This window comes from Xenopus tropicalis, chromosome 5 (genome assembly GCF_000004195.4).
Source record: "Xenopus tropicalis strain Nigerian chromosome 5, UCB_Xtro_10.0, whole genome shotgun sequence".
NCBI classification, from domain to species: Eukaryota; Metazoa; Chordata; class Amphibia; order Anura; family Pipidae; genus Xenopus; species Xenopus tropicalis.
Window position 1 is genome coordinate 130,152,006 of NC_030681.2, and position 22,101 is coordinate 130,174,106.

Genomic DNA, 22,101 nt, shown 5'->3' on the forward strand with positions numbered 1-22,101 from the left:
TTTCCTCCGTTTAAAGTTGAGAACTGTGATGTTTTTGGCAGAGCTGATGGTGATGTTCAGCTGCATGAGAAACAAGACTTCCGAGTCCATTTTTCCTGAGCAGTAAAGATCAACCCTAAACACTGTGGATAAAATAAATAGTTAATATAGTGTTCCAGTTCTGCCACATTAAACTGTTACACCAAGAAAACACACACACACACACACACACACACACACATTTGTCTGAACAATCTTTTAAGGACACAATGTTAATGCCTGCGATCAATCCCTATGGAACAAGGATTTCCCAACAGTGCAAAATGTCCTGGCCTTTAATGGAAGACATGTATCAGGTACAAGTGGCCCTGTGCCAGAGATTCTGGTTCAGTTATGCAAAGGCAGCTGCCTGTTAATGTATTAATCAACCAGAGAAAGTGGATGGGCAAAAAGTTCCATGCCCCATAGGATGGATAGGGGAAAGGTTGCAATAGAAAAACATTTGGATGATAGGGATGTTCCCCTGTGGGAAGCCATTGCATCAGTTCTGTGCCATGGTGCTAATAAAACAGGGCTGAGTTGACCTGCCACAATAAATACAGCAAACAAGCAAAACAATAATTGTAACTGTGTATCTTAAGATGAGGGAAATGCAAGAGAAGATAAAGCACGAAGAGAGGATCTTTCACTGATTATCTGTTTACCAGTTAAGGAGGAAGGGACCTCCCCCTGCATGGAGATGTTGGTCAGTGGCATGGTCATGGCCATTGGGTTGTCCACCTGAAATCCCAATTTATACTCCACCTGCAATAAAAGAAAACAATGTATTAATTGATGCTTTATCTGGGTCACTATTAGGCCTGTGTGTAAATTCTGAAAATAAATTGACTGGTTAAAGTGTATCTTGAATTTTACATATACATTTGATTTGAGTAATAATTGATGCAACATTCATTATTTCATGTTAAAGGGGGCCCCCCTAGTGAGAGCTCTACGTTTTTAATGGCATTAAAGATGATGAAGTGCGATTTTAGCCACCTTCATTTACTTTTGTTTTTTCTTTGGATACACTCAGCATCCATCTGCTGTTGTGCTTTACATCCATCCATCTGGTGTTGTGCTCTACGTCTGTCTATCCATCCATCTGGTGTTGTGCTCTATGTCGGTCTATCCATCCATCTGGTGTTGTGCTCTACGACTGTCCATCCATCTGGTGTTGTGCACTACGACTGTCCATCCATCCATCCATCCATCTGGTGTTGGGCTCTACGTCTGTCTATCCATCCATCTGGTGTTGTGCTCTACGTCTGTCTGTCTATCCATCCAACTGGTGTTGTGCTCTAAGTCTGTCCATCCATCCAACTGGTGTTGTGCTCTACATCTGTCCATCCATCCATCTGGTGTTGTGCTCTACGTCTGTCCATCCATCCAACTGGTGTTGTGCTCTACATCTGTCTGTCCATCCAACTGGTGTTGTGCTCTACGTCTGTCCATCCATCCAACTGGTGTTGTGCTCTACATCTGTCTGTCCATCCATCTGGTGTTGTGCTCTACGTCTGTCCATCCATCTGCTGCGCTCTACATCTGTCTATCCATCCAACTGCTGTTGTGCTCTACATCTGTCTATCCCTCCCTTCTGCTGTTGTGCGCTACATCTGTCTATCCCTCCCTTCTGCTGTTGTGCTCTACATCTGTCTATCCCTCCCTTCTGGTGTTGTGCTCTACATCTGTCTGTCCATCCATCTGGTGTTGTGCTCTACGTCTGTCTATCCATCTGCTACGTTCTATATCTGTCTATCCATCCAACTGCTGTTGTGCGCTACATCTGACTATCCCTCCCTTCTGCTGTTGTGCGCTACATCTGTCTATCCCTCCCTTCTGGTGTTGTGCTCTACATCTGTCTATCCCTCCCTTCTGGTGTTGTGCTCTACGTCTGTCTATCCATCTGCTACGTTCTATATCAGTCTATCCATCCAACTGCTGTTGTATTCTACATCTGTCTATTCACCTGTCTATCCATGTATCCATCTGCCGTGCACTCTACATCTATTCATCCATCTATCTGTACATAGATCATCTGCTCTTGTGCTCTACATCCGTCCATCCATCCGCCATTGAGCTCTACATCTGTCTATCCATCTATCGTTGCACTATACATCTATCCGTCTATTCATGTATCCATCTGCTGTGCACTTTACATCTATCGATCTATCTGCCATTGTACTGTCGGTCTATCCATCCATCCATCTTTATATTGACTATCTGCTCTTGTGCTCTGCATCCGTCTGTCTATCCATCCATCTGCCGTTGCACTCATATTTCTAAAATAATTGGGTGGTCTGTACTTGATTACCTAACATGGCCATATACTATACTAACCTTCAAAGGAATATGAATGCACTGTAATTTTTACAGTGCACTGAAAGCTTCAATGGAAGAGGGGCAAGTCACATACCTTAGACTTGGCATGCCAAGTAAAGTGGAGGCTGTTGGTCTCGCTTGGCACCAGAAGGTTGAAGGACAGAGCATAGTGATTAATTATGTCGTTCCTTATGTAATACAGTTCTGCATCAAGTCCTAGAGGGAAAATCCAGAGGGAAGGAAAGGTCAGTATGCCAACAGCAAGATAATACTATATTTATAATTAAACAGTTGGGCAGATATAGCTTTCAGCAGTAATTACATTTACAAATAATTTAATAAATTTAATAAATTATTGTATATTGGAACTTTCCTTACAGTTCCATTTTTTTTTTTATTATTTAGTAGAAGAGGTTTGGACAGATATGCCCTTTTAACAACAAGAGCTCATCAAACCACTTTGGAACTGTTAAAACCTGCTTGGACACAAGGGGTCGCTCCTGCTCCAAAACACATATCCCAGTACTACATCATTGCACGTACTAGTCACGTTACGCCAGAAAAGTACATGTGATTTGCTAATTGGTTAATTATTATTATTACGGTGCTAAACATAGAGATTTCATTTATTTTGTGAGCCAACAATGAAAAGGGCGATGTAGAAAATATTATCACCACAATTCTGCTTTCCCGGGCACAAGGACATTATGTTATACTACGTTTACATAACTAAAAAACTAGATGCACAAATATGCAGACAAGGCTTAAACCAAATGCTAATAAAGGGATACAGACTGCCTGTGGAAGGCACTACCACATCACTTATACATTGCCAAAGGCGGCTGCCGTATCCCTTTAACACCCCAATCCACATTTCTAAAGAGTGAATTCTGCATCCCGGCATGAACAGATAAATTACGGGAAATTTTAATGAAGCTAACAAGCTCATTTCCATCAGGCCTTTGTAGTTGATTTCTCCTAAATTACCCGCCTGCAGTTGAGCTTCCCCATCTGTTTTATGTAGAAAATGAACTCCTAGTCAAACGGGCCTAATAAGCTGGTGGGGGCAGATTAGTGCTCACACCTAATGTTGGACTAATTGGGCCAATTAAAGGAAGCTTTTCATTCCCCTGCTGGCAATAATAGAATGCGGGAGTAACAGCGCTCATTAGGCAGCCTGCCCCTGGTTAATAAATACACATGCACCACTGCCTGATTTATCCGTCCCATCACTTTCATTGTATTGCCAAATAAACCCCAATATCTTCTAGGGACCCTCGGCTAAAGGTGCCAGGCCAAATCATCAGGCAGCCTAGATTGTACTTCAATACTAAACAGGACATTTAAAAGGAAAATTTAACCATGTTTGCATGTAGTAGACAGTTTAAACTATGGAATTAGGAAATCAAATCTTCACAATTACTAAATGTTTAACCATTTAATTTTAAGATTCCATAGTGCTGCAGCCCAAAATGTGTTTCCCTTTGATCTATGGCACAGGGTTACTTAATAAGAGAGTAGTGTGATATTTAGGCAAAGTCCACTACACAATAACGACAGTGTGAGAAATTTAGGGATGCGCCAAACCCACTATTTTGTGATTCTGCCGAACCCCAAAACCTTCATGCAAGATTCAGCCGAATACCAAACTGAATCCAAAGCCTAATTTGCCAGAGGCATGGATTCAGCCGAATCCCAAACAGCATCCTGAATTTGGTGAATCCCTAGAAAAACATCAAATTGTATGAGGCTAGTAGATGTTGCCCCCAAACAGAACACCAGCTCTAATTATATAAAACACAAACAAATAATTCATTTTTTGTTCAATGTCTTTGCTTTTTCTCTAATAATCAAACAGTACCTTGTACTTCATGGTAACTGAGCTGCATTAATCCATATTGGAGACAAAACAATCCTATTGACTTAAATTTTTACATTTACATTTTTTCTTTTTTTTTGCAGACTTAAGGTATGGTGATCTAAATTATGGAAAGATCCCTTATACAAAACTCCCAGGTCCCAAGCATGCTGGATAATAGATCCCATACCTGAAAATGAAGATATCAGTTCAATACCCAGGGACTGTTGTGCTCCGCTCCAACAACTCCCATCAATAAAGTGAGTTTAGGCATGGGTGCACACACAAACCTATTGCAGCCTGTCACGGCCCGACACCCCTTGTCAAACGCTCCACTGGTAGCCAAATCTGCAACACTTCGCTACATGTCAGATACAGGTTTCTGTACAGAAGGACATACTGCCCAATGGATCACTTTACACAGGTTGTTAATATAATGCTGTCCCTGTCTGTGGGCTGATTGGTCAGATTAACACCCAGGCTAATGTACATGGAACGCTCTCCCCTAAGGCAAGATGGTGCCCACATGTTCTAAGCAGTATAAAACTTATCATAATATTTAGAAAGACTCCTATTCTAAACAAGTCACTGGGTCATTTAGACAATAATAGACTTCCTGTTGGAACAGATTGCTAAATGATCTACTGACGTTAGACATCAGCCTGTTAAGGTGCCATACACTGGCAGATCTAAGCTACCAATTTGAGTCCTTCAGACCAATTCAACAGCTTGTCCGCCTATGTAGATGCATCTCAAACTGATATCTGGCATAAAATTGTCCAGATATCAACTGGGCAGATTTGATTTCCATGTTGGTTCAGACGCTGCATTGTCTCATTGATGCAGTCCTTGGTCCGACAGGTCAGATTACCCTTAGGTGGGCATATCAGTGGAAAGATCCGCTTGTTGCGACCTCGCCAAATAAGGGGATCTTATAGTGCATGTCCACCTTTAGACTATCTCACCTATAGAAGGTAAAGAAAAGGTATTGACTGTCACAATTCATCCTTAAGTAGATATAATAAAGCTTCACGTTCCTCTGACTGTTAATGATTACAAGGAGGCCAGTACTGGATATACATATGATAAAGGCTGTAGTTTTTGGTTGTTGCTCTAATCTTGTTAGCAAATGTTAACTAAAGGTGGCCATACACAGGCCAATTGTAGCTGCCGACATTGGTCCCTTGGACCGATTCGGCAGCTTATCGGCCTGTGTAGGGGCAGAAACGACGGCCATACACGACTGATATCTGGCCTGAAATTGGCCAGATATGGATCGGGCAGGTTAAAAGTTTCAGTCGAATCGGGGACCGCATCGGCTTGTTGATGCAGTCCCCGAACCGACTGTGCCATTGCCGCCCCAGGACCAAATGATCGAATTAGCCTACATTTTCCTGATATCGCCCACTCGTAGGTGGGGATATCGGGAGAAGATCCGCTCGCTTTGCGACATCGCCAAGCGAGCGGATCTTAACGTGTATGGGCACCTTAAGGCCTGTTCATCAGGACAGTATGAAATATATTCCACTTATATATATTCCAGGGAGCTGGATAGAACAAAGTCCATGACAAAGCTTAAAGTGGGGCAAGCCTTAACAAATCTGCAGAGATGAAAGGTGCCTTTAAACTTGACTCTCACTATAAGAGTTCCCAGTCACAGGCATGGCTGGCAATATGCCCGGTGGCTATAAAAACACTGTTTATTATTGCTACAGATTGCAACAAACCTATATCACATTTGCTACAAAAAAAAAAAAAAAAGGATTTTCTTTTAACTAATACAATTGCCTGGGGACACATGGGAATATGACTTAACACCTAATAAATGAGTATCATATACCAGTCCTAACAAGATTACTCAGCTTCCCGCATGGATTCCTCTCTACTGAACAATCAGGAACAACTAAGGGAGCAGACTTCAAACAGAAAACAGGCTGGGTGCTCAGAGATGCCTTTATTTGCTCTTCATGGGACACCATTAGGCTAGTGATAATCTAAGGGCAATGATAGCTAGGAGATTTGTAGCCAAACACACGGAGCTACGTAGTAGCAGCTACTAAACTCCAGAAAATACCCTGCCATAGACAATACTGAGAATTGTCCCTACTAAAACACATGTAGAAACAATTATCAGTAAATGATCAGCATCGTCTGTTTCTGTAGCCGTGACAAGTAGCTGCTACTAGTAGCTTTGTGTGTCTTCACCCTAAAGGTGGCCATACACGTGGCGATCTGACGATGTTTCGTACGACCATCGGTCGCACGAAACATCGTAAGATCCGCCACACACCATTCAGGGCTGAATCGGCAGGTAAGGAGGTAGAAACAATAGGATTTCTACCTCCTTCTGCCGATTCAGATCTGAAGGGAGAATTTTGGTCAGGCGCCTTCTATGGCGCCCGATCAAAATTTTCAAACTGGTCCGATCGGCAAGTCGTCCGATATCAGCAGGTTCCTGCGATATCGGTCGACTCGCCGACATGCCATACATGCACCGAATATCGTACGAAACGAGGTTTCGTACGATAATATCGGTACGTGTATGGCCACCTTAAGGGTAGTGAAACAAGGGGAGATTAGTCGTGCCTTGACAAATCTCCGTTGTCGCAGGCGATTAATTTCCCCGCAATGCAATTAAAAAATTTAGTCGGATCAGGGGCCGCATCGGCTAGTTGATGCGGTCCCAGAACTGACTGCGCCCATTACCGCCTAAATTCGCCCGATATCAGGAGAAGATCTGCTTGCTTGACGACCTCACCAAGCAAGCGGATCTTAATGGGTATGGCCACCTTAAGATAGACCCCACGAGTAATGTTTTACTTCGGTCAATCCCAATGTTAGTCTATGGCAAGGCATTTCTGGGGTTATTTGTAGCCGGTGGTAGCGCTAGCAACAAATCTTCCAGTGTGTCAGCCTTAAAGGAACAGTAACACCAAAAAAGTGTTTTAAAGTAATTAAAATATAATGTACAGTTGCCCTGCGCTGGTAAAACTGGTAAGTTTGCAACAGAAACGCTGCTATAGTTTATATAAATGAGTTGCTATGTCAACACGGGGGCAGCCATTGAAGCTGGGAAAAAGGAGAAAAGGCACAGGCACATAGCAGATAACAGATAAGCTTTGAAGAATATAATGGGGTTTTATCTGTTATCTGCTAAGTAACCTGTGCCTTTTCTCCTGTAAATGGCTGCCCCCGTGGATACACAGAAGCTTTATTATATAAACTATAGTAGTCTTTCTAAGGAAAACACACCAGTTGTACCAGTACAGGGCAGCATTACATTATATAGTAATTACTTTTATACACTTTCATTTTTTGGTGTTACTGTCCCTTTAAGGCTAATGGCACATGGGGTATTTTGACCATTGCTGTGACCCCCACAGGAAACAGCAGTTGCTTAAACATCTGTGTACACCTGCCACCAGTCCTAATGTTATTTAATAGGATAGACTATAATAACAAATCCTTAACCCACATCCCAACCTAACCTGCACAAAGTTGTACTCATTCTGTACCCATATCTTTCTGCTCTGTGCGTGCCTTAGCTTCCAATTCCAAGCCTGCCTGACCTAAGGCTATACCCACGGGTCCTGGGTCCACCTGCACATCACTACTGCCTGATCCCCAAACTAAGAACCATAGAACAGAAATGGAACCTGTTATCCTGATTATTTGGTTTTCTGAATAAGGGTTTTTTTTTGTAATTTGATTTTCATACCTTAAATCTACTAATAAAAAATGTAAATATTATTTAAACCCAACAGGATTATTTTGCCTCCAATAAGGAATAATTATATCTTAGTTGAGAGATCAAGTACAAGTCACTGTTTTATTATTACAAAGAAAAAGGAAATTATTTTTATTACTGGCTTTCTGGATAACGGGTTTTCAGATAGCATATCGCATACCTGTACATGGATATTGGTTTTATATGGCGAGCCCCATTTATTCACACAATCATATGATTCATCCATGTTATTGCCAACATTAGGTTATCACAGATTATGATTAGCTGATTTTGCGGAGAAAACTCATTGCTAAAATTTATGGGAACTGACAATGCTGCAAAAGCTCCAGATACCAGTGGAAAAAGATGGGATGGAGCCTTTAAATACCTAGTGGATGCACTGTATCTGCAGCATGCAAACACTTCACATGTGGCGATCCCAGGAAATGGTATATATTTGCACAATTTCTACATGTAAAGTATTTTACATGTGGCACTTCCAATGGGTGCTTTGTCGCCTGTGGGAGAGGCCCTAAAGCCAACCCTCCTATTATAAGGTCTTCATCCTTCAGCTCTCCATAGGCATGCACTATAATCTGATCCGTGGCCTCTAGACCTCCCAAAACGAGTGGATCTCAAGGTGCACAGTCATTATATTACCCCTAGTGAGTCTGTGTGACTGCAGTAGGGAAATCAGAGTGCAAGCTGGGGCAGGGATTGCTGTGAATGAAGTGCTGCATATCATCATGCAGGAACTCTATAAAAAAAAAAAAAAGTGTAGAAAGGCTGTAAAAGAGCACAGCTTATGATGCACAAAGAACATTCCGCCACTCCATATACGCCTTGCCTTTGCCGACGTAAAGTTGGAATATAGATGCTGCTAAAGATATGTGAAGTCTTGTCAGATGTAGCTCACAAGAAAAGGGTTATGGAAGCCCCGTCTCGCATTACTGAATGCAAATATGCAGACAACTGAGGTTTCTTATCATGTCTGATGTCTGGGATGCCTTATCCTGTGCTTAAACAAACCCCTACACACTCAGTCTATGGGCTATTGATTTCAATAGTATGTTAGAGAACACATCACTTGGGTTAGAAAGCCCACGCAGCTCACGCTGAGAAAGTAAGGGCACTGGCACACAGGGAGATTAGTTGCCCACGATAACTCTTTGCCACCGACGGCGACTAATCTCCGCACAAAGCCTTCCCACTGGCAAGAATGCAAATCACTGGTAGGATGGCATATGTGTTGCTTTGGTTTTCCCAAAGTCACCCGAAGTTGCCTCATGAAGAAGCTCCAGCCCACTTCAGAAATCCAAAGTGACATGTATGCCATTCAACCAGCGATTCACATTGCTGTTGGTGGGAAGGTCCTAGGTCCAACTAAAAATCAATCCTGCCTGATCGAGATCTGGGAAATTTTAGGCTAGATATTGGTCGGGTAGCCCCATCGGGAGCGCCCATGCAGGGGCAAATGAGCTGCCGAATCGGTCTGAAGGACCAGAATCTGCAATTTCAACACTCCCTGAGGTTGAGAGCTACTTCATTCTACGGATAGCTACCACAAAATATAGCAAAGAGGAATTAATTAATTCTTGAATGTACCCAGAGCTATTGCATAAGCCCGGTTGCATGGACATGGAGCAGATTTCGATGCGGAACTGCATACTCGAGACGTTCCGCACCAAAACCCCCTCCATGTGCCTACAGCCGGGCCTATGAAATGGCACTGGGTACAGGCTCATCAAGAAGCTTTTAGGTGTGTAGGGGCGGATTCTCGGACTTAGTTTATCTGCAGGCCGAGACTCCCCCACATTTGGCAGCAGCCTTATTCTTCACTGCCCGTCGCAAACAGTGCTCCTTTAAGGGGGCCACACACGGCCCAATACAAGCTGCCGATGGGCCGAGTGGAATCGGCAGCTGTGGACCAGTTGGATAAGGAGTTTATTGGCTTACTGATACAGTCCTCACCCTACAGCCTATATTACAACAATGTGGCCTAAGGGCTCTGGCACACGGGGAGATTAGTCGCCCGCGACAAAACTCCCTGTTCGCGGGCGACTAATCTCCCCGTGTGCCAGAGCCCTAAAGGTCCCCATACACGGGCTGATTCTAGCTGCTGATATCTGCTCATTAGGGGTTGTCTGAAAGATCTGCTCATTAGGGGATGTTGCCAAACCACTGGATCTTTCAGTGCATGGCCACCTTTAGGCTAGTGTCACACATGGTCTTACCTCCACCAGTGGACAAAATGCAGATCTGCTGCCTTCTGCCCCATATCTGTCACACACCGTGCCTATTGGGGCATGGTAAAGATGGGTGGAAGGCAACAGTTTGGCAGGACGCCTCCTTGTGTCCAAGCACAAGAACCCCACATTCATTCAAGGGCAACTATAGCTTTATTGTCTTATTTTCTCTAATGATTTCATATAATGAAAAATTGTAGTGATAAATATCAGCTTGGCTCAGCATAGGCCTAGACAGCACATGTTTCTCAAGAAAATTAACTGGGAAGGCACACAAGGCCTACGGTCCCTAATTACACAGCCCCAATCTAGTTTTGCCCCCCTCTAAGGAGGGCTTAAGCAACACAAGGGGGTGGGGGCCCCCACAGTAGACCAGTTTGCACAAATGCTTATTAAATGTCAAGGATACTCTTTAGAGCAGTTGCAGGATTGTTAGAATCATTTAAAAAATAATAAACTTTATCAGAGGAGCCCAAACAAATGCTGCACCACAAATGGGGGGCCTGTAAAAGCCGTGGCCATTTGGAAATGTTCCACGGTAGGATTGCTGGAATAGTTTTCTGGTGTGGAACGTGTTGCTTTAAGGCACATTACAAACACACGGCAGTTCCAAAGATAAACAGAATACTTGACAGACTAAACTGTATTGTGATTGTGCAACTGCTGGGTCCGACTGCAGACTCCTTAATGCAATTCTCAGTAACAGCTATTAAACTTCTTTAGCACATTGTAGGTCTGTTTACTGGGTAAAGGGCAATAAACATACGCCGAGCAGAAATCTTACACCCAGATGGCAGCCACCCCGGCAAGGAATACTGCTATACTTTAGTTTTTACAGGAGACCTTACTTTTGAGCAATTTGCTCCTCGCTTGCCAAACTGCAATTTGAACACCCCCTGAGGTTGAGATCTGCTTCATCCCAAGGATAGCTGCCACAAAATATAGCAAAGAGGAATTACTCTGCACCTCAAAAATTCTTTTAATTTCTAGGATGCAGGAGCGCCTGCTACTCTTGTCTCCCCAATGCTAAGCAAAAGACCTGAGCAGAGAAAGAAGTAATGCTAGCGTTTTATTTATAGGGGTAGTCCACCTTAAAATTAGGTTTAAGTATAACCTAGAGCTTGACATTCTGAGACCATTTGCAATTGGTCTTTACTTTTTATGGTTCCAAAATTATCTAGCTTTGGAATTTTAGCAGGTATCTGGTTGCTAGGGTTAAAATTAAGCTAGCAACCAGGCAGTGGTTTGAATAAGAAACTGAATAAAAATAGGAGAGAGACTCAATAGAAAGATAGGTAATAAAAAGTAGAAATAATAATAAAATTGAAGTAAAATTGTAGATTGTAAGCTCTTTTGGGCAGGGCTCTCTTCACCTCTTGTATCGGTTATTGATTGCTTTATATGTCACTCTGTATGTCCAATGTATGAAACCCACTCATTGTAAAGCGCTGCGGGATATGTTGGAGCTTTATAAATAAATGTTAATAATAATAATAATAATAATAATAATAATAATAATAATAATAATAAAGTCTCACAGGGCAATAGGTTTTTGGCTGCTCAGGTCTGGAAAGATGTCAAGAAAAGGGCAAATAGTCCAAATAGTCAGAAATAAAAAATGAAGATCAATAAAAAGTTGCTAAGAATCAGCCATTCTATAACATACTAGAAGTTATCGTAAAGGTGAACCACCCCTTTTAGTGTTGCTTGACTGCATACGTCTCCCCTTTAAAGGAGCAGTATAAACTAAGCCAAAAAAAAAGAAAGGTTTTTTTTTTCTTTTATTATGAAGTATAAATTGATTTGTGTTAACACTTCATACACCTCCCCACTGCCCTGCAATCAAAAGTTGCACACTAGTGGTGGCTATATTGAAGCTGGTGAATTAGGAAGGTACGTAGGGCATTAATGCAAATAATAGAATGCAAGTTAAGGGAATTCTATGGAAATGACAAGTCTGTTGGAGCCGACATCTGGCAATTAGAGCGAGGAACACAGGAAATGCCTCTGATGCTGGCAGGCAGACTTATTGCTGGATGCGCTCCTAAAAGAAGAATTAATTCACAGAGCTCTGGTAGGGACAGCATCTGGGTTAATTTATACTTCCCTTCAACAAAACACGGCCCTAAATAAGATCGTTCTTACTAAAAGGCTGAGTTACAAGTGTGTATGTTTATAGGCATCAACTGTCCAATCAAAGGTCCTCTTTTCAATAAGAGATTAAGCTGGAGTTGTTTCTCACCCTTGGTTATGGTTGCCACCTGGCTGGTATTTGACCAGACTAGCCAGTTAATCACCAGCTAGGTCCAGCACTGGTATTACATATTTACCAGCAATCTACTTGCCGGTAAATTTGTAATGGCCTATAAATCCCTCCCGTATCCGACCCTCTCCTCTGCCAATCACCTTTAATATCTATGGTCCCACCACTGCTCTGCCTATAAACCCCACCCAATCCACCCATTTCCCTGCCCATTTTACCGGCCTCATCCACCTTTCCCTGAGCTACCTGTATCTTATGTAAACTATAGCTGCCCATACACATAAAGATAAAATCCCAACTGATATCTTTATACCATGGGTATTGGTCACTCTGGCGATCCGTTCCTTTTCATTTCCTACGGTTCCAATCATTCTGAGCAGAAAGGAACAATGGAAAAATGCCCATACGTGTATGGTCCCTTGCACCGTATCAGCTGGATACAGAAAATAGGGCCCCCTTACCCGAGAACGTAAGTGCGAGACTGCAACAGAGTCTGTGATTGACAGAGAGAGAGAGAAAGATAGCCCAACCTGATAAAGTTAATTGCACTTAATTAAATTGGCAAAAATCCTACAAATATATTTTAACACTGGAGGAAAAACAAGGCATAGACTGGATATTCCTACTAACAGTATTACAATAGGAATCCATGAGCATATGACCCACGCCTGCCTTAGGAGCCCCAGCCGGGGAGGTTAAGAGTTCACATTAAGATAACCAGAACCAATTTCATTTCCAGTCTTAGAAATTAGATTTGCGTAAGCCATAAGACTATGTGCTGGTACAGGTTTCATCTGTTTCATATGTCTAGACTAGGACACATTAGGCAAATGTGCCTGTGGAGGAATCTGGCACAGCACGCGGAGCGGCACATGTATATACGTCTGTGGAGATCTGCAGCGCATTTGGTTTAGATGAAGCCGCTGTGACCACAATACTGTAACCCCGCAGGTCCGGCCTTTATCAGACGCTGTACAGGTTATGCGATAGAGTGGCCATGTGCTTTATATAAACGCAATACAACTTTTCTCTGTTCCAAAGCCAGCTCTTTAATGAAGGCAGACTGTTGCTCTCAGGGAGGCCACAATCAGCAATCAGAGCACGTGCCAATCTGACATCACCGGAGAAACGTACTGCCCAAGGGTAGAAGTGGCAGCTGTAAATAAAAACAAGAGACCTGTTTATTGCAGACACACAACATACCCACGGCCAACACTATCCACTTCACAGGAATGTGGATTATTTTAAAAATATTTGAGGCACGACCCTTTCTATTCGGATATAAGACCACCCCACCTATTTACCCATGCTGGCCTTCAGCATTGCCCCTTCCCTGGCTCCTCTGGGGCCAGATCTCCACATGGGTACCTAACTAGGGCCAATGCAGTTGCCCACTGTAACAGATTAGCTTCAGTCCACAACAGATTTTATTGGTTGCTGTGGGTAACTTCATCACTGCAATTTATCACCAATGTAAGTAAATTATATCCACTGTCACAACATAATGCATACAGGAATCTGGTTTTATGTGCATCCCTCTCTCCTTTATTGGCAGGATCAAATACATTTAGCAGTGTCAAATCAATTAGGGGAGCGTAATGGGTGGGGTTATAGGGGGCAGTATATGGCTATAGGGGGATGTACTGTCTTCTCTCAATCAGTTACATATTGGGCAGCTATTGTTACTGTTGGTGGCTCTTCTCCCAGTAGAAGGCAGCGTTTCCTGTGAGCAGGTGGGTGCTGAGCAGGTCTGGATTGGGATTCAAAAGAGGCCCTGCCATTTCAAGTACACAGAGGCCCAATAAATAGTGACTGCCTATGGCTTCTTACAGCAGCCTCTCTGCCATTTGCCAGAATCCACTTATTGCCAGTACGGCTTGGTACTAAATACTTGGGGCAGTGTAGCAGGAAGTGGGCCTCATTCACCTCTGCCTCCTGGACGACACAGTCTGCTCTGCCTGGGCCTGTCTGCGCCATCCCAGTTCCATTTCCAAGCTGTGTGCACTTAGTCTGTAAAGGTTCAGGATCTGTATTCCCTCCAAAGTGATTGGTAAATGGTGAGTTTCTGAAAGTTTGCCGTCTCTTTATTGTTTGCATTACTTGGCCTTTTGTCTGTTGGTTGGCATCTTGGATGGGCAGGGTGCTGAAGAGTTGTTTCAGGGCCCTGAGACTCCTAATTCAGCAAGGTTTTATGGGAGTAGATCATGGGGCTGCTGTTGAGTAAGTGTGCCCAGTATGAAAGCACTCTCTTCTGTATGGCAAACAGTAGAGGAAATCTGCCCAGCTCAGCCCAACAAACACCATTTGAGGTGCTCTGGTGGACCTGGAGGTGTTGCTTACAGAATTCTACATGGTAGACTGGAGTCTCATTTAGATGGGTCTGGGAGGGTAACAGAACCCTGCACTTCACTACCGTAGAGGACAATTGGGGTGATAACATTGTTGAAGATTTAAAACCAGACTCTCACTGGTGGGTTAAGGTGGTACATTTGTCTACTGATGGCACAGAAGGTTCTGCATGCCTTGTCTTTTAGGGACAATATGGCTGGTTTGAAGCTCCTTAAAGGGGATCTTCACCTTTAAATTAACTTTTGGTATGTTGTATAGAGTGCTATTCCGAGACAATCTGCAATTGGTCTTCAGTCTCCAGTTTGGAACTATATGGTTGCCAAGGTCCAATTACCTTAGCAACCAGGCAGCTGTTTGAATGATAAACTGGAATGTGAATAGGAGAGGGTTTAAATAGAAATATAAGTAATAAAGTAACAATAACAATGAAATTGTAGTCCCGCACAGCAAAAGGTTTTTGGCTGCTGGGATTAGTAACCCATTTTGAAAGCTAGAAAGAGTCCAATTAAAAAGTTGCAAAGGTAAATATAGCAGTCAGTGTTACAGTTGCTTCTCTCATATTATACACACACTATATATTATATATATATATTATATACAAATATACACGCAGTGTATTTTGGCACACAGTGACTGTGGCACAAATGAAAATATTAAATAGCAGTAATTAAAAAACCATCCTGCAGCTATGATAATGAACACACAAGCTGACTCCAGAGGTGACTAACCAGTGAAGCATGATGTTTGGAAATGTGAAAACGGTGGTGCAGCTTTCCATGGGAAATCACAGAGCAGCTAGCAGGCAGAGGGAACTTCATGCACGCGATGAGATGGAGAATGGGAGCACTGCATGAATAAATCTTTTTGGCTTTTGTGCTAATGCAGAGTGAAACAGGCATAAGAATGTGCAGGAAGCTTTATGGGTGCTTCTTTAAATGATAAGAATGGAATCCCTGAGAAGTCCCAGAATTGAAGAATGTGCTTTTTTAAAAGCAGTTATTTGAGCTGCATTCACAGAGAATAAGATTTAAAAGGCATATTGGTATTTTACTAGTGAACTCCCCCATGCCCAGGCAGCACTGGTAATGCCTGGAATTCCTGCACTGCCTTCCTGTACTTTTGAACCCTGTATAATTAGCTTATTAATTCACTTACACACCTAATCAGTGTCCTTAACGTGACACCAAAACCACAACAAATTCAAAGTGCTCTCCTCAAAGCTTTACTCCTGAGTAAGGTACTTTATTGTCTTTAAAGTAATATGTTCTTTAAATAAAAACCAAACAGAAACTGGTATTTTCGCCAGAATTGAGTTTTTGGAGTGCAAGTGACATGAGGTTTATTTGAGGGAGGAAAAGAAAAAAAAAAAAAAAAAAAAAAAAAAAAGATTCATTGACTTGAGCAACTTGTGTTTGGCAATGGAAAGCAACAGCAGCCGCCAGATGGGCACGCACCATGTTTAGCCACATCCATACAGTCACAGCCTCCATTGCACGTGAAAGCCTTCTTCCATCAAAAATATATAAGCTATGGAAGCTACCAAAGATGGCGCCCACCCACCCCACTGCACTGGGCCCTGAGGTATTATGGAATGAGGTCCCTGTAGGAGTCTGGGTGTTGTGGTTAAAGAGAAGCCCTGTACACAGGCCCTAATATGTTTAAAACCATGTCTGCCTCCTTAAATTATGTGTTTAATTATTTTAAAGTCATTTTTAAATGTATTTGCTTTTGAAAACAGTATTTGTCCATTTGTACTTCACTGCGCTGCTTTCCTGTCTATGAGTAGCACTGAAACAATGGAAGAGTAGATAACCTGCCAATTCCCACTATTCCTTGCACTCTTCTAGAATCACTTTCTTCACAGGTAAAAGGCAAATGTGGGAAGTGGAGTTTTGGCTGGAAACGGGCCAACTACGGCTCCATTATTTTACATGGTACATGAGTCGAAACATGCAGTGAAAAGAACAGAATGGGACAAACTCTTTTCAACAGCAGTTATATTGAAAAAAATGTTAGATGTCTTGATATTGCAAAGAAGAATTAAAGTGTTGCATTATGCAGAAAGTTATATTTGGCTTTGGAGCAGATCTGCTTCTGTGCAATAGATATTATTACTGAGCATGGCCCTCTTTAACCCTTGTGTGGGTCCATAATCTGAATACACCCATCTACTGTACAGTGCTATAAATACATATTAATAATACAGAGCCTCGTATGATTCATCAAATCCCATTGGCCCAGTTGGACAACCACTGCATCATGGGTAAAATACTTAAAAAAAATGCTAACTCTACAGCAGAGCCCAAATGGTCCATTTATAAAATAAAGGGCAAGATTTTAAGGCCACTGGAAGCAGAAACAGAACCCTCGGTTGTTCTCTGTGCGCCTATTTTTAACCAAAATGTCTCATATGACACAGAAAGTGGGAAGAATGTTCCCATCGCCCTCCCCCCATGGAGGCATGTGCTGTGCGAGAGATGAGTGAAAGGAGCTGGCCTCTCACGTTTCACTATTGTGCGCCCCGTCGCTGAGAGAACAAATGGCTCTGCACACAGGTTTATTTCAAACGATTCCCTGAAACCCTCTTCATAAAACCAAACATGAATCTCCTTAGTCACAAGAGTCCCAAGTTAATGGTTCTCATAACTGGAGAAATAAAACATATACCATCTGTACCAAAGCGGTACATTTAATTGTGGCTGGAAATGGAAATTAAGGACATCGGGAGAAAAAGATTTAAAGTTAAATGTGTTAGAAATTGAATTTTCTTTCCTGCGCCAGAATTGAGGAATGGCTGCCAGGAACAGAAATGCTTTGTGTGTACTTGTCATGTGGTCAGCGACACGAGAACAAACAGAAGTGATGTCATAAGGTCATACGGAACTGTCACTCATGCCTGTGTCTGGAATATCCTATTCCGCAAAACTGAAGTCCTCACTCACAACTTCCTCGCTAAGGGCAACCGCACCCGTAGCAATGCCAGGCCCTTTGTCATTCTTTTGGGGATCAGATAGACAATCAGGTCAGGTCATTGCTGCTCAAATCAATGGCGAGTTACTCAAAGGATTCTGTTGCCAATCCACCAAGATATTTCACAAGGGTACAACAAGAAATCACTACAAGTGCCAATGCCCTAACTTACCACGTCAGGCCTTCACAAACCCACCATGTGTAATTTGGCCAATTACACATGGAGCAGCTGGAGTAGCTATTTGCCCACCATGTTTTTCCCAGTTAAAACTGCAGCTTCAAAACTCCCAAATTCAACCCCTCTCCCCCCTGTACCTTGGTTTCCTGCTAGACACCAAAACTATACAGGCAAGTTAATTGGCTGCTGATGAACTTAACCCTAGTGTGGGTAAATGTGACAGACTGTAGGCTCCTCTGGGGCAGGGACTGATAAACAATATCTGTAGCAATAATAGTAATAGGATTATAATATGTTTGATTATGTATGGTTGACATACAATCCAACAGGTAATTAGCACCTCCCCTAACCTAATTCTTTGATTAAAAAAACCCTTTTTCCCTCAGGCTGAAGGATGTATACAGGTCAGTGGCCAATAATTGGATTAATAAGGATACTACAAAGCAATTACGTCCTACCCTATAGAGAAGTATAGAAAAGAAAATGTGCCCAAATGAAATCAGCTTAAAACAGGATTAACCTCCATTTGTTCAGGCAATAATAAGGGGAAAAAAATCATGCAAGATCTTAAAGGAACAGTAACACTAAAAAAATGAAAGAGCTTTAAAGTAATAAATATATAATGCACTGTTGCCCTGCACTGGTAAAACTGGTGTGTTTGCTACAGTAACACTACTATAATTTATATAATAAGCTGCTGTGTAGCCACGGGGGCAGCCATTCAAGCTGGAAAAAAGGAGAAAAGGCACAGGTTACATAGCAGATAACAGATAAGCTCTGTAGAATACAATAGTGTTTTATCTGTTATCTGCTATGTGCCTGTGCCTTTTCCCCTTTGAATGGCTGCCTCCATGGCTACATAGCAACTTATTTATATAAATTATAGTAGACTTTCTTAAGTAAACACACAACTTTTACCTGTGCAGGGCAGCAGCACATTATCTTTTAGTTACTTTTATACACTTTCATTTTTTGGTGTTACTGTTCCTTTAACAGCCACCTCAACAGACATTGTTTACAGTTTCGTTATCGTGCTTGTAGGTCACAATAGAGGTGGGAATACACGGCCCGACCTGTAAGGCAGTTCGGAACCAATGGACAGATGCCCAAAAGTCCTTGGCCACATGACCAGAAAAAAAGAAAATCGGGCTGAAATTTCTCACCAGTACAGCCAACCTACCCATGCACATCTCCTTATTTACAGCCCCTAAGCAATGACCTCTGACAGTATAAGCAGAAGGATGGGGGCATATTTCATACTACTTTCCATTCTGTGTTGGAAGAGGCCAAGTTTATTGTCCAGATCCTGTCAGGCAGCCAGGATATAGAGAAATCAAACAGAAAGCCTGGCAAGTACAGACGGCTTGGGATTGTCTGGCAGAAACATTACGTTAGCAGACTTAAATCATTAGCTCCATAAATGCTAGATAGTATATTTATAACTAATTTTAAAGCACAAAGAAAAATGTGCAAGGGTGAAAATGAAAATAACGTTTAAGAAAATCCCACAATGAAAATAATATGTATATTCATGCTTACTGCATGGCTGTACACAAACTCTCAGTATGTTGTACAATCATCTTTAGCATAGAAAGACTGCAATGTGTCCTACCCTTTAACTGGGACAGAAAATCCAGGTTACCTTCAGCTGACTTCTCATAGGCCCATTACAGTTCCATCAAAACAGAAATCATGCAGTTACATATTCATACAGTATATGGCCAAAGGAACCCAGACATTTTTAGGCAAAAGTATCCAGTTACTGTCTAAAATGACATCTCGCTGTGGAGTTCCAATCCATTTCTGCCACAATAACCACCCCATATACAAAGCAAAGTCCATAAGGAATGGGTCCGAGGAATACTTGAAGAGAAGAACTTGACTGGCCAACCCAATTGAACACCTGTAGGATGTTTTGGAGGAACACAGATCAGGCCAAATCAGTGTCCAACCTCACTAATGCTCTTGTGGCTGAATGGAAGCAAATGCCACCAACGATGTTCCAGATCTAGTGAAGGCTTCCCAGAAGTGCAGAGACTGTTACAGCAGCAACAGGAGGATCAACTTTATTTTAATCCCCGATTTCTGGGAATTAAATGTTGGGCACCTATGTGAATAAGTGAGGGAGCGGCCATATTGCTTTTTAGTAGAGCAGGCAATGAAAAACTTAAGACATCAAGGACATAAGTAAAAACAATATAAAATCTCTTTAAAATCCAAACACAAAACTACTTAAGAACATGAAATATAATACTGACATGTACAGTAATCTAAATGTATGTTATACACTCATTCACAGATTCATAATAATAACCAACATCCTATTCAGTTACACTCTAATCTCTCTGTGCCGTAGCCTCTGCAGAACACGGGAGGCAGAGCATCTGGGCTGCCATGCAGAACCATATGGTTCCAGAACCTTAAAGGTGTATGGGATCATTTGCTGAATGCAGTTTTGCAGATGTTAGTCAGCCGCTTTCTGATGAACCAAAGACTTGATGAGCAAAGCGATGTGCTGTGTTTTTAAACATACAAACACGAAAGGAACAATAAGCACTTACTCACCATGGAAATCTATCTATTTTGACCAAAACAAGCCTGAGGCTCAGTATGTGTATTAGGCAGAGCAGGTACAGTCACACTCTATATAACTTCTGGCAGCTCCACTGTGTGTATGTTGTGCCAATCTATTTGCACTCAGCAATGATGGACGTGAGAGTGTCGCGGGGAATATTTACAGATATGCATACAATCATATATCAGAGTGGGTGCTAAATGGCTACCGCTTCATGGACACAAGGACACAATACAAACAGTATACCTGTGCCAATGCAGATAAATGGAGGAGCCCGTGAGTTACAGAAAGCAAGCACCTACTGTGAAGAAGTCATGTCTGAAGTCATAAATGCCAACTTGCCAAACTACATTTTCATAGTTGTATTCAGAAGTGAATCACATCAAAGCCCTGCAACTTTTCCAGAGAAAAAGTGCAAATACACAAAATGCCATGTACATTAGCCTAAAATATACTCCCCTGATCAGACTCAGGACTTCATTAAAGGGATACTATCATCTCATAAAGCCTCTTTATAAAATATTTGCATTACATTTATGCAGATGAAATAATACAAATAATAAGCTTTAGGAGCCAGAATCAGATGTGTGGCATCAATTCCCATGACTCAGAGCAGCCTTACTTGGGCTACTGCCTGAAGCCATCCAAAGGCCATTCTTCTTCTGCTTTGTTTACAAGGCAAGCTCTATAAATCTTACAAGTCACTTATGTCAGAGCAGATGAGCAAGTGAGCATAGCCCTAAGCTGCTATAGACCTGCTGTACAAACAAACCTATTCAGTAGCACAGCCCATTAACTCTTGCCACAATCTGCTAGAAACAAAAGAATACTTTCCACTGACTAGCAATTTATACACTTCCTACTGTTGTGCTATATTCTTATTATACTCACCTGGGGCTACCCACACTGTCCCATCATTTCCCAAAAACCTGGGTACAAAGGGACAAAACTGTATATTGTTGGCTATTTTGGCCAACTTTAACCAGGCTTACATGTTATCTGGCCAACATTTTGTTGGGTTTAAGCACTTGCGTTGGATCCTTCTGTTCCCAGGAAAAGCTTTGGAAGCTATTCGAAGATGTAACAAAACTAAACATACATCATTTCAGTCAACGGAATTCACGTTGTTTATGCCACAATGGCACAACTCTCTCCAAAACGGACAAGAAATGTTTTGTGCAACTGCACTCAGGCTTCCTCCCACACTGGCTTCTGATAAAATAGAACAGTGTGTGTTCGAATGTGATAGGGAGACTGCAAGCTTCACTGGGGCAGGGAATGATGTATAAGTGCTGTGGGATATGTCAGTGCCACAAAGAATAACAACCTGACTGGTAGAGTATTTCCAACATATGGGACAAATCTAGGTACTTGGTGGTTGTCTGTGGGACATCTGGTGAAATAAAAATTATTTGGGTTTTTTTTTTATATTGGCTGTAGGATCATCCATAAAAACCCCACATTTGCCCCATAATGGAAATTACATAAAACAGGGTCACTTCAGCAAAAAGTCACCTTGTGACTCTTTAATCAAACTGAATTAGGAAGAGCAGTGTGCAGAGAGTATAGCAAGATTACAAGATCACACATTTGAG

At 42.1% G+C, this 22,101-nt stretch overlaps 1 protein-coding gene across 3 annotated transcripts in view; it reads right to left on the reverse strand.

Annotated features, from left to right (window-relative positions):
- ryk (receptor like tyrosine kinase) overlaps window positions 1-22,101 on the reverse strand; it is a 61,925-nt gene that overhangs the window by 34,088 nt on the left and 5,736 nt on the right. For all 3 annotated transcript variants that reach the window (XM_012970475.3, XM_012970473.3, NM_001017272.2), the window contains exons 2-4: window positions 2,435-2,556; window positions 684-783; window positions 1-122 (exon numbers count right to left, since the gene is read on the reverse strand). The exon at window positions 1-122 is cut by the window's left edge and continues 13 nt beyond it. In XM_012970475.3, the coding sequence (XP_012825929.1) occupies window positions 1-122; window positions 684-783; window positions 2,435-2,556 (344 nt within the window). The remainder of the gene's footprint in view (window positions 123-683; window positions 784-2,434; window positions 2,557-22,101) is intronic.